At 35.0% G+C, this 14,152-nt stretch overlaps 1 protein-coding gene across 1 annotated transcript in view; it reads left to right on the forward strand.

Moving 5' to 3' along the window:
- Window positions 1-12,328, forward strand: part of gpc5a (glypican 5a) — a 191,749-nt gene extending 179,421 nt beyond the window's left edge. The window contains exon 8 of the mRNA XM_066706694.1: window positions 10,008-12,328. Within this exon, the coding sequence (XP_066562791.1) occupies window positions 10,008-10,162 (155 nt within the window). The 3' untranslated portion in view covers window positions 10,163-12,328. The remainder of the gene's footprint in view (window positions 1-10,007) is intronic.
- The last annotated feature ends 1,824 nt before the right edge of the window (window positions 12,329-14,152 follow it).

The raw sequence follows: 14,152 nt of genomic DNA on the forward strand, positions 1-14,152 counted from the left end.
AATTAAAACAATGTACTTTCAACTATATATATATATATATATATATATATATATATATATATATATATATATATATATTAGGATCCACGGAAGGAGCACGGAGTTAACAGACTACTTCTTTTGATCCATGTTAATAAATACAATTATTATTAAAAATAGTTATTTCCCAATGCCAGCTGTTTGTTTGTTTTTTAAAATAATCCCATCCATAATGTAAATTTACGGTTTCTCATCTTGTGTTTCAAAGCCTAGAATTTGTCTACAAAAGGGGGTTTTACATTTGAAGTCTCGATTTTATCATCTTTTCTATCTGAATAAAGAAGCTATTTAAATTACATGGTTGTCCTAAGCATTTATGAAAATGTAACTTACTTGTCTTGCATTATTCTTTTATATATGTGTGTGCGTGTATGTGTGGAATAATCACAGTAATTTGGTATATGCATTAATTTATATCAGTATTTAAGTCATCAAAATCCTTGAAAATATATTTAATACAGAATTAAAACTTAAACTTAAATATTTTATATTTTGTTCATATCATAACTCAATTGGTGTTGGTTGAAATATTGAAATAACATATGTCTGCATACATTTCTGCTAATATATTAATACATACATAATAACAATAATAATCAGCTTATTCCCACATCCAAGGTTTTAGCATTTGTGGGATATATTTTATATTTTTGTGTAGTTTGTTGTGAACAAGCTTTTGGTGGCTTTTCTTTCAATGACAAGTTGATCCACTCAGAAATGTGTAATAGTTAATCCTATTGATTTGGAATAGTCAAAGTCATTCTCTTAATGAGGTTTTGGACAATAAAATATGCAGAGCCAGAAACATCTTATACCTAATGCAGTGTGCACTCCATCAACTCAGAAACTGCATTTTCATAATTAGCACATTGTTTATTTTAATTTAAAATGTATATGCTTTTTCAGAAACCCCCTGCAGAAATGGGCCAGTTTCTCTCTGACACCTTCCAGAACAGAATTGTAGATTTCATTGTGTGTGAAAGAATCATGCTGGCACCAATACAAAATTATGATTCTCTATAAAGATGTCCAAACCTCCCCTAAACTGTGGACTTTAGAGACAACACAGCACATATCTGATGCATTTTATGACCTGATAGACCTGACCAGACCCTGAATGGTCAGAGATCAGGAGAGGCAGGAGAGTTAAGAATCACCACTTCATATGAATTATTATTAATGAAACCAACACAATATTCTGCTCACTACACATGCTTGTTGTTTGGAGTTTTGTTTGTCCTTTTTTGCATTGTAGGGTTTAGTTAATTACATTGAACACATACCTTTCTCTATGGACACATGAGAAGGTGTCCTGTGATTGATTGATTGATTGATTGATCGATTTTTCTTTCTTTCTTTCTTTCTTTCCTTCCTTCCTTCCTTCCTTCCTAGGAGTTTTTCTGACAAACTTTGCTTTAAGTCTTTCTCTGAGCTGACATAAATTACAATAAATCACACAACTATGTTCTGCTATGTGCATAGTTACAGGATTGCTTTATTATTATAATTTTTTGTTTTAACTTTCAACAGGTGCCTTTTACATTTTTTCTTAACATAAAAGCTCGGAGGCAAACGTGTGTGTAACATATTTACTTACAAGAATAAATATGTACATAAAGAAGCGATCCCTCTTGTTCCTATTTATAGTTACAACATCCAGTCTATTTCTGATGGTTGATGATTGCGACTGAAAAGTTTTAAGCAAAACAAAGTGAGGTGTGTAAAACGATATTAACAGGCATAAAATAATATGCAGCAGAACCTAATTGTGCAGTTTAAAGAACTAAACAGCTTTCAATTGATATGATGCTTCAGAAAAACACTTAAGGAAAAGTAATGAGTATATACATATGCAATTATATTTACAATTAACAACAGTATGTTTACCAGCACAAGTACAAAAAGCTAAATGAACCCATGCCTTTCCCAACATATTTCCATGGAAAGCTGAACCAGGATAATAAGGTTTCAGTATTAGTCTTTATGAAGGAATAGAACAAATAAAAGACGAAAGGAAACTAAATAGAAGTTGATTGTAATGGGGTCTGAATTTAGATATAAGAAAAAACGAATTCTGCACCTACTGAGTTCTGGGAAAACTGAAAATGGTCCTTTAGCGAAATAGCACAATAGTGACTTTTCTTGCTTTACTTATACCTGAAGGGAAAAGCTTCCAGGCTTCCACTGCATTTAAAAATATGGTTCTTACAGTACATCCTGTTGTTTTGCCATTTCTTCTTTGCTTTCTTTTCAACTATTTGCACTGCAGTTTATTGATTTCTATTAAGTATTGTTTCCCAGAGGCACACAGGATTTAACTCCCATTGATTTTACATCAGCTGTGAACTTCATCTTCACAATAATACCTCTGCAGTCACACTTTGTATTTCTTTTTGTATTATTTCTCCTTTTAATTCCAAGAGCATTATCATTTTTATGATAAGAACATAAGAAAGTTTACAAATGAGAGGAGGCCATTTGACCCATTGTGCTCATTTGGTGTCCATTAGTCCATTGTTGTTTTATTAAAGCCTCATGCTTAATAAATAATCAACCCAGTTTATTTTGCTTGGAGGATTAAATCAAAACATTTTGAGAACACTTGTATTACTAAAATAAAACCAAAGACACTCTTTCTATCAGGAGTACTAACTAATTCATTTGGCATTGATCAGTGTAGTTCAAGATGAGGTTAGTCACACAATGGAAAAGACGTGCCAACCCATTCTTGTTACAGATACAGAAATAAAGGTAAAAGGATAAAGTTTATCTGAAGGTAAAACATCTGTTCCTCAGAAGAAACAAAGAATGGTTGTGTATATGTGTATAGCACTTGTCGTACTATTTGTGAGATAAGCCAGTGTCTGACGTGTCTAAATGTGTCAAAATAAAACGCTCAAAAGAGATTAATTGTAAATGACGGTGGTGCCATGCTGTCTGAGTGTAATGCACTGACTGATCAAAGTGTGCTATGGAGAAGCTATCGACATTGGAATTGATAGATGCAGGTAATTGCTACTTGGTATATTATCTGTTTAGCTGTGATGAGAGAGAAGGACAGCTGAGGAAAATATAAAGCATTTTTCTGTTTTTTCTTTAAATGTATACTGTATATGTCTTACTTTAAAGTATTATTACAGTACAGTTTATTTTAGAAGTTTGGTGTCAGTGGAATAATGGAGCACATAGTATATTATTAATTTGCATACCATATGTATTATTTATGCAGTCAGTTTAATTAAATTGTTGAATTAATATATTTATTCAAATGTATTTCTTATTGACCTTTAAATACATGTATTAGTATAATTTTGTATGTATGTATGTATGTATTAGCAGTCTCCCTTACCCAGGGTGACCTTCAGTTTACACAAAAAACATTTCAAAGCAATGCAAAGTGCAGTAATATAATCAGTACAAAATACAATAAGCATACAGCCTAGTACAATGACCTAACAAGTGCAGACATAATACAGTTAATTCCTAGGTATGCGCTTAAGGGAGGGATAGTCATAGGAAATGTTTCAGTAAAATTATACAAGTGCTAACAATACATATGTAAGCAGGTGCATAAGGAAGCATAGTTTAATAAGAAAGTGCATAAGTGCAAGACTGCTGAGCAGCCCAGGAGATCAGGTTTCTGTATTATAGGTACAATCTGAACAGATTTGTCTTGAGTAATTGTCAAAAAATGTACAGTCCTGACCTCAGTGGGAAGGTTGTTCCACCACTTAGGGGCAAAGGTGGAAAAGGAGTGGGCTCTGGAGGAAGGAGAGCGGAGAGGAGGAACAGGAGCCAGTCAAGGGAGTGGAGTAGTGGAGTAGCATGTGAGAATCAAGGCAGAGAGGCGGGCAGCTGAGTTCTGGATGAGCCGGAGTGGGTGGGTAGCAGATGCAGGCAGGCAGACCAGCCAAGAGGAAGTTGCAGTAATCGCGGGAGAGATTCGGGGTCTGGACGAATAGCTGAGAGGAGACAGAAAGATTTGGGAAAGATGTAGAGAGAGAACGGGAAGGGCCCCAGGACAGATCCTTGGGGCACACTTGTTAAGAGAAGTTGCGATGTGGGAAAAGATTTGCACCATGTCATTTGATGTAACCATTGATGTAGGAGGAGAACCAGGATCCAAGGACAGCAAGGGAGGAGAGGAGCGTGGAGTGACTGACAGTGTCAGAGGCTGCAGAGAGTTCAAGGAGGATCAGGACAGAGGAGAGAGAGGGCACACGAGCAGAGTTCAGCAAATTAGTGACAGCTAGGAGAGCAGTTTCAGTGGAGTACCAAAGCCAGATTGCAGAGGGTCAAGGAGTGAGTGGTGAAATAGAAATGCAGAGACCTGATGGTGAACCACCCTTATGTAAACGGTAAACAGAATTATGTGGGGAAATACTGAATTTCAATGCCAAACCTTGTTTCTGATTTCCGAGATATACAAGTCAGTACTAAACAGACAGAGAGAAACACGAATGTGGGAATGACATTCTTCATTCAATTAGGATCCCAGAGAGTATCATAGCTCAGTGGCAAAAGTGTATGAAAGAAGACTTCAGTCCTCTAATTTGCTGTTATTCTTAAACAATACCAGAGCGCTCATACAAAGAGGAGACACTATGCAGAAACTGTGATACCCCAGGCAGTGCTTTTTTTTAATCTTATCACAAACGACAGCTAATTTATTTGTACTGCTAACTAAAATGCCATTTAGACAGCCGTGTTTTTAATCTTCTCCTGCTATTCCCATTCATCATATCTTGGTTTTGTTGAATTGATTCTTGATGTATCAATAATTTGTCTGCTGGAACTATTATGTGCCAGGAATAACAGCATCAATATTCATAAATGAGCTTCTTATACAGTCAGAAATTGATTATTACTCATTTGAAATGATATAATTAAACTGTCCTGTGTTTAGCTATTCACACAGTTTTATTATATATTTTAACATTGAGTAGTTCTAAAAATATAATAGCATCCTTCAAAGTGAAATTGCAAATTAAAAAGCAGCAGCAAAACATATTATGACAAAGTGCTCCAGAAAGATGTTTTTGGTCACATTTTATAATTATCAGTAAATATGCAATCCATGTAATATGAAGTCACGATGTACAGAAACCTATTTAAGAATTATAAATGTGGTTATACACCTTTACAAATGAGTTCTCTTCCAGGAATGCAAAAGTGTTAAATGTATTTAATCCATTAAAATCACAGACTAGATGTTACAGTTATTGCACAAACAATCTGAGAATTTGATGTTCAATTATGTCTTGCATATAGTACAGTATTTACATATCACCACAGACACAATTAGATGAATACTGGTTAATAATTACATTAATAATGTCTGTATAATATAGTATTCATCATCTGTAATTATGATATATAATGCCTGATAAGTGCTATACATGTCAACAATGCATTTCTCATACATGAGGTTGCAAAGTGACCTCTAACGGCTCTTTACTCACTAACTTTTCTCACTAACTAGCAGCATGTCACTGTGTGCTGCGTCAGGTGAAAATGGCCTGGTCATATACTGTATATATGGTATAAACTTTATAAGGTGATAGTAATTCAATATTATTGATTATGGCCTCTGAAGCACCTCCAAATGGTTGGAGTAAGGAAGAAGCACAAAGTATGGTGTATATACACTGAAAGCACATATTGAGTGTCCATAATAAGTAGTTGTTTGTTCTTCTGGAATTTGAGTCTGAATTATTTATAATTATTTAAATTCCTCATAAGTCAATACAGTTAAAACTGGAAAACAACAAATGATCAGTGTATTCAAAAGCTGTTGTTTTTTACTTTGACCCTCAAAAGCCCTGCAATTAGCTGCAGCAAAACAGGGTAATTAGTGATGGGTATAGTAAACAAGACAGCCCCTTAAACTGTATCATCTGGTTTCTGTCTGAGCCCTTTGATGGCATGCATTTTCCCTCTGTTGTTCTCATATACTGTCTTACATATTTTCCTAGTACTTTGTAAACAGTTAGACATTCTCGTGAATGCAGCATCTGATTTTATGCCTAGTACAGTCTCATCCAATTATTTACTTCTCTTACAAGTGATCTCGCTAACACCCTCACTTCTGTGTTTCATATAAAAGCGTTTTCTAAAGTTAGCATGCGATGGTAAACAAAACTAGATGAATTACAGTGATGTTTAAAAAACAGAGCCATAAAAGATATAAACTCCGGTTCAAACCATAGTATCCATCATGAAGCTCAAGGCTACCGAGACAGTTAATCCCTTCTCCAGTAAAAAGACGTAGGGAAATGCTATCCATACCTGCAACCACAAAAATAGTTTTGTGAGGCTAGCTTAAACTTAATGGCTGGGGATCTTCAAGAATCTCCGGCATCATGGGGATACAAATTCTCCAGGAATGCAATTTAATCTCAGCTGCAAAAAGCTGATGTCCATGACAGAGTTCTGTTGAAGAATCGTCTCCTGAAGTGCCAACACAAACAGAAGACATGTAATGACTCCATATTTTCCGGATGGGCGAAGCACACTGAAACTAAGATTTTAAACGCATGCACCTGCAGTGCTTGGCACAGAGATGAGGATTTTGACTTTTAGAAGGTCTCTGTCCATTCTATGAAAGCATAGCAGTCGACCCATTGTACAGTGGGGCGGTTTAGAATCCAACAATCATACATCCTTCTCGTTATTTTATCTGAACAAAATGGTGGATTTTGTGAAGAGACTCAAATTTGGTCACAAATTGGAATTTACAGCAGGATAATGATCAAATGCACATTGTTAAAGGAACATAAAATCAGTACTGAAGGAGAAGTTGAAGTGTTGGAGTGGAGGAGTTGTCACAAATCCCAGCTAAGACGTGGCTAAGCCTATTAAGATGCTACAGAGAGTACCTTCGCAACATTTTCAAAACCAAAGGTTGACCAACAGAATCCTAATATCTTTGGTGTGAATGTATTTTCACAACCTTTGAATTATTCACCCCAAAATTAGATCAACATCCTGAAGTTATGTGATCAATAATTAACATTAACATTTATCAAGGTTATCAATACATACAGGCAACTGTAGCAGTTAAACCATGTTGCTGATCTCACCTAATTTTTCAGTATTGTTTTCAAAAGGAACTAGTAGTTATTAGTTTAGGATGAGGAACTATTTCACTTAAATGCTAAGGGAAATGTAATACAAATATTATTCATCATTATAATACTGCACTGCTTTTAACAAGAGAGGGAAACCTTTTTTTTTTTTGTCAAACAATATAGGTTTCTGAAATTCTGACATTTTTCTAGCCTGTTTAATGAACTGCAAACACCATTCCAAAAGACAAGGACATGGTGGGAAAGAAATCAGTTTTATTGCCAAGAGCTGCACCCCTGTGGTCTCGGTTTCTTTTGCTTGGGAGCATGTGTTAAACTATTTATTTAGCAAATCCTTTGGCAGAAAAAAGTGTAATAACTTTAAAATATTGTGTAAATATTTCTCTTGGACTTTCAAAAGAAACATTTTCTTTCCCCAAAAGCATTTATACAGTGCATGGATGAATCTGTTATTGGAAATTCAAGCTAACCATCTGACATTTAAATTCACAGAATAAACATGTTAACAGATGACAAGGTTGTAGAAAGAATTCACAACATCTCCAGGCAATAACATACTGATTCTATTCAACTGGCCTGAGGTGAATTTAGTTGTTGGTGTTGCAGTATGTCGTTTCCTGACATGGGGACTTGCAGGCAAGTTTCTGAAAGACAAAAGCACCAACCAGATGGGATGTAGAATCTCTGTAACTATTAAAATGTGAGATACAATTGGGAGAATAATTCCTGGACAAAGACATTACGTAGAGAATGGTGGCATAGAGACAGATTAAAACGCATTGATACTTACAATCCCTACAAGATAATTATACATTGTTCTTGTACATGGTGTCTGGCTATTGTGAATGCAATGTGGAGTTCCAATTACAGACGCTCAAGGCAACTTGCTCACAATGAGTTTCCCTAGGTGAACAAGCTGCAATTACCTAAATGTATATGAATATTACTATTGTCCTAATGATTAGGAGATTAAGTGAATGTAACAGTGTATTATGTAGCTGTAATTCTTGGATATATTGTTGAAAAGCCGAGCAATTGCTTATTCTGGAGTGTATTCCATTTGTTTCTCCTCTTGCCTGTAGCATAAAACAAGTTATCAAATTATTAACAAACAGGAAACAAATATATGTATAAATACTGTATATTCCTGTATATTATTTATCATTTCTTGTACAGGAGACTGCAGAAGCAAAAAGGTTTACGTCAGAAAATGTAATACCAAATTGGTAGTCCATTTAAATAGATTTTACCCATTTCAGATTTTTTTTCTGCGTGATTTGTTTGGTATTTCATGCTGCATGTTCTCACAAGCAAGACTCTTTTCAGTAATGAAATATAACACTATCTTTTAAAATGTTTAATTAAAACTATATATTGTTTTCCATTAAAATAATAATATTCTTTAGATTTAGATCAAGATTCCAAAAAGGATAAGCAGAAATGTATGTATTAACATTACGAGTTTGTTGGACTTAATTCTAAATGATTTATTTGATTATCTTTAGCATGATCTCAAATTGAATATCTATTGACCTCTCGGTAGCTGTTCGTAATTTACCTGCTTTATGTACTGTTATTGACTTGTCGATATTTGGATATAATTTAATAATTGTATCCCATTTAAAGCTGTTAGGAGAGATTGTGGAATAAGGTTAATAATATGCTTTGGGTGGTGTGTCATGAAGCATGCATCTCTGTCAGATACATTGAGGGAGTTATCTGTCTTTTGTAGAAGACTCTAGTCAACCCATTTTAATTTCATTTAGGCAAATATGCATTGGGAATGAATGGTCTGGTGAAGAAGTTAGTACAGGTCTGCTGAAGCTTACAGTATCACTTTAGGGCCACAATCCTAGCATATTTGGTTGCTGTTATCTGATGGGCAAATTCTTAGACACACAGTTGTGTTCAACCATTCATAGAGTCTTGAGCTTAGACTTAATAAAATGTATAAAGGAACCAAGGGAGTCTTCTACTGTAGCATTGGTTACACTTAATATTTTCATCTCCGTGTTGATAAATGTGTCTTTCTATTCGTTGTTACATACTTGGTGACCTTGACATTAAACAAGCAAAGTCAATTAAGCATAAATGATAAATCTCTGTATTGGTCTATATGGTTTTAGCTGTAAGTATTTGAACAAACTTTGAAATTAAAGTCTTCAGGTTCCACCACAGGAAATCAATCTTCATTTAATTCAGTCCACCCCCTGCTCTCCAGTTGTTCATTCGTGCATATGCTGTAACACACCATTGATGCTATCCTGAAGACATTTACAGACACTGAGCAGTTTTAATAATCAGGGGATCCTGCTTGCTAGCAAAGGAATCATACTCTTTCTTATAATGTTTGTTAGATCTTTTTTTTTTTGGAGCACCTGTGCATTCTTTGATATATTATTAAGTTCTTCAGCTGTATTATTTTTGTATTATAAATAATATATCTCACCCAAATAGAAAGCAGTTTTGGATATCACACAGTACCCAAGTTTCTCAACACACAATAGTTGTTTATGTTTATTAAACATAAACATGCAATCATTCGAAAACATTTCACATTTAAACATCAGGCAAAAGAGAACCAGATATAACTAATATGTGTTCCTGGCTTTTAAACAAAATGTAAGATTATACAAACAAAAGTTATATTAGAATCTTAGAACAATGCCATTTAGCATTTCCGGCACAGCCGAAGCAAAACAGTTCCAGAGATCCTGTTGTTTACTTTGGCTCCAAAGCAATTATTAATCTGGCAGGGAAAATGAGAAAACAACATGTGATGGTCTATGTGTTATGTATATTAGAGCATTGCTTTGCCCTGGTTTCAGATTGGGGAAAGTGTGCGTCATCCTAATTTTATTTTATTTGTTTTCCCTGCAGGGACACCGGAGAAGGTGAATGAAAACGGAAGGCATACCCAGCAGACAGAAAACGTTGAAGCTGAGGATAGATCGGGCACAGACAGCAGAGAAGGGGCCAACCTTCTGACCTTTAATTTGATTTGTGTGATTACATTGCTTTTAAATGTGTGCTAACATCACTGACCTGCAGTGTTTAGCTCTAATGATGGTTTCATAAGCCTGATGAAAAGGGGTTATAATAGTAGTGCAAAGATGGGAACGGTTCCCTTTGTTGTCCATTGCACAGTGCCTCTCCTATCAGGGATAATAGGGAAACAAAAAATAAAAAGCAGCATGATATTATAATTACTTTACAAGATACCTATAGATACATGCTCCGCCTTGAAGAAAAAGTGTAGCTAAGCAGCAGATTGCTCTGTTCAGAACCGAAGGTGACATTTCTACAGAATCACTGTGTGTCTCTGTGCTGCTCATACTTTATTACAGGGCATCTCATTAAAATTGAAGTGTCTACTACTTTTACTCTTGTCAAACACTGATTGCTACTTATGTGACAGACATTAATTTAAGACTTAATTAACATTACAAATAATGTAATGTCTAACTTTCTGCATCATTAATTTATGAACCGTAATTTTGCCAAGATAACTACCCAATCGTATATTAAAATGCCATACATTATGTAGGCCTCACAGACTAGCTGTACACATAATATAGCACTCTTTTTAAAAAACTTGTCACAGTTTCTGTTGTTGTGAGATAGTGAAAGAAAGAGAGGCTTAACAGCTATGTTTTTTTATATTATATCAGTCTCTGCTAGAAGTTTAGACTTCATTGAAAAGGTTCTGTTCTTTTTTTTCTTTTCAAAAATAATATATCCCTATGTTATAAAGTATAATTTGTATTTTTTTCTTAAAGAAAACCAAACATAATTATTATATATATTCCAGACACTTTTTATTTGCCACCTCTTCATGTTCCTAGGTTTTTCCTTTTGTTTAAAAGCCTCCAGTGGGCTCTCCAATGCAGCAGGTCAATTAATTAATTTACCTACGACTCCAAAAAGAGACAAAGTTTTTTTTTTTTTTCCTCATATAATGAACCAACTCCACTTATTTCAGGTTTCCATATTTTCTAAATAATTAATTATTTTTAGCTGTGACTCCGTCACTTTCCAATCTCTATTGTATTTAAGAATTAAAGCTACAATGACAGAATGCCTTATTTAAAATATAAGCACATATTAATTCAGTAAAATGTAATTGCAGACACTTTTCTTCAACAGTCCTTGAGTTTCTAGAAATCATAGACCGAGGTTTGAGATAATGTACGAATTGCAGTAAATAATATTGCAAATATGAATAAAAAGATTACCAATAGAAAATTGAGGGAGAACGGGGGATGGGGGACACATATATTTGTGTACTAGGCAATGTACACACTTCTCTGTCCTTGAAAAGAACACAAGTTTGCACAACCACTGCAAAGAATGCACAAATTGTAACCCCCAATAATAAAAAGTTCTTCCACCATGCGAGTCACAATGAAGTAAATAAAGAAGAATGGGCTGAGTCCCACAGAATACAGACTGCAGGCTTATATCCAGTCTGCAATGCACAATTGACCATTAACAGTTAGCAGGTGGTTCCCTTGTTGATGCGCAACAGGGACCCCTGCTGGTCAAGTAGCAGAACAGTGAGAGCCGTGCCCATCCTCTCCCAAGTGATCAGCCACTTGTGATGTCATGGAGGACACTGGAGTCTTTCCACAGCTCTCCTAAGCATCTATGTAGTACAAAAACTGGGGAACAGATTGCTGCAGCTGTATTTTGCACACATAACAATAAATACATCAGATCACTTTTTCAACCCTTATCAAATCATATACTGCACATTCGGTTTTGAGATTCACAGATTTCACAGGATTTTGTTTCCAGTGCAATATTTGCACAGATGTTTGCAATGTCCGTTAGTTTGCAACTAAAATCCAAAAATATATTTTTGATTTGTTTTTTCAATACCTACATTTTATATTGGTAATTTTACATTTTATAGGTTTGTGAATATGTAGAAAATGTATGTATTTACTATAGGTAAAGGGAGGAGGGCTGCCTTTTAGTGATAAATAGTTTTGCCTTGTTTTAATTATTATAAATGATCATTTAACACATGTATCCGTTCTATTTTCCTGTTTTTGCAAAATAATACCCTGCCCCTGGAAAAAAAGCTGTTAAAGTGACATATGTCTGTTTATTCTTCTATTTAGATCTCAAATAATGTTTATATTGAAATTATTTAAACTGATGTACATTATCTGAAATAAAGAATAGTATAAATATGATGCATTCTTCACTGTTGGTTTTTGCATGCTTTATTTATTTGTTTACTTTCATGACACAACACCACCAAATCCAATAACAGATTAAAGTATGTTGAGTGGCAATATTCTTGTCAAAAGCACAAGGAGCAGTTTTCCAATTGATTGCGCTATCATTTTTTAATCATCGAAAAAAGATTCAATGTAATTCCTGTAACAGTGGTGCATTCACAATTGTGAGGCACAGCAGGGGCACATCTGTGGGGAATCACTTTTGACTAATTATTAAAGTTAAAAAGGTGACAATACGAAGACAATTGATGGCCCCAAAGTGTCTTGGCAGGTTGAATTCTCTAGGCCAGATATCACCATTTCCAATCTTGGCCACATCATAGCTGACTAATTAGAGTTCTGCAAGAGGGGTGCACAATTGGTTGATTATATGACAGGGTTTGGTCAGCCTGGATTTTCTCAGCTTGCTTCTTTCAGGTTATATACAGATACTGAAATACCTCAAAATACGGATCTGCAAAGCATTTTTAGACCTACAACTAGCTCTCTCAGTACTGAACCCATTTAGCTCACTTTTATATCCTTGTTTCCAGGGTTCCCTCCCCCAGACCGAACCATTTCCCAACATAAGGTAACAAAAAGAAAAATACATTCAAAATCATTCATGAGTTATCAAATGAAACACATCACAATGGCTCTTTAAATGCATATAATTAGACAAAACCTATAAACCTTATATGCAAAAGAAATACAAATACAAATACCGTACTCACCAAACAAAGAAAAACATCTTGGTCCCCCCTCTTTGGAACAGTTTTGTAGTGGAACAGCATAAAACCCCAAAGAAAGATCCCAAAAGAATCAAACAAACACAAAAGGTAAGCATTTCCCCCCTTATGTGTGCTGCCATACATTTAAATACATACAAGACATAGCATTTAAGTCTGCTGTGCTGTGGTTTACCTAATAGAGTTCACAAATAGCACTCAAAACAGTGCAGGAGTCATCGTTGTAAACAAAGGGAAGGGCCTTGCTCCATCACACTATCCAAGGTGAAAGTGTTCAAGGGACAGTAGATGAAAACCCATCCAAACTGAAAAAGAAAAAGCACACTGTGAGAAGGGAACTTATAGTGAGTGGATAAAATTGAATGTGTGTGAGGGTTTTTGTAAAACAATTATAAACTGTATACATATTCAGTATATCTCCATTTCCCTATGCAATATACAAGTGTGGTTGTGACCTTCCTGGCGCTGAACATTCTTCATTTTGCATTTCTAATACAGGAGGGCAGGCGTTGTTGTATTTCACTATGCTTTTAATAATGTTTAATCTCATGTGAATGTAATTATTCTGGCTTTTGTTTAAAAATATATGAAAACAGTAGAAACAGCTGCTGGCTATTATGTCAATGCTGAAAGAATACCTGGCGTGCAGCTACATTGGGGAATAATCCAGAAGCTATTCATAACCTAGTGTGTTCTTATGCAAAGAAAAACATTTGTTTTACACGCATACTTCACAAACTATATTGATTATATCCTCTAGTCTACAAATTCCAGTTTATTTGAACATATGTTGTTGCATTTGACTGTATTTCTTCTTTATGTAGAAGAATATTGGGTTAATGACACTATCATGATAATGTGCTGATAAGTCTGTCTCTTTGGTACAGCACACACCTAGAGAAAAGCATGGAAGAGGTCTGTCCAGAAACAACTTAGAAACTGTCTAAACTCTTTAACTTCACACTGTGACAGCATGAAGGCTCATCTGCCTGAAGAGTTTTATTTTCCCAGTCACTAGGAGGTATATTGACAATGGTCTGCTGTCAGT

This window comes from Amia ocellicauda, chromosome 6, assembly GCF_036373705.1.
Source record: "Amia ocellicauda isolate fAmiCal2 chromosome 6, fAmiCal2.hap1, whole genome shotgun sequence".
Taxonomy (NCBI): Eukaryota; Metazoa; Chordata; class Actinopteri; order Amiiformes; family Amiidae; genus Amia; species Amia ocellicauda.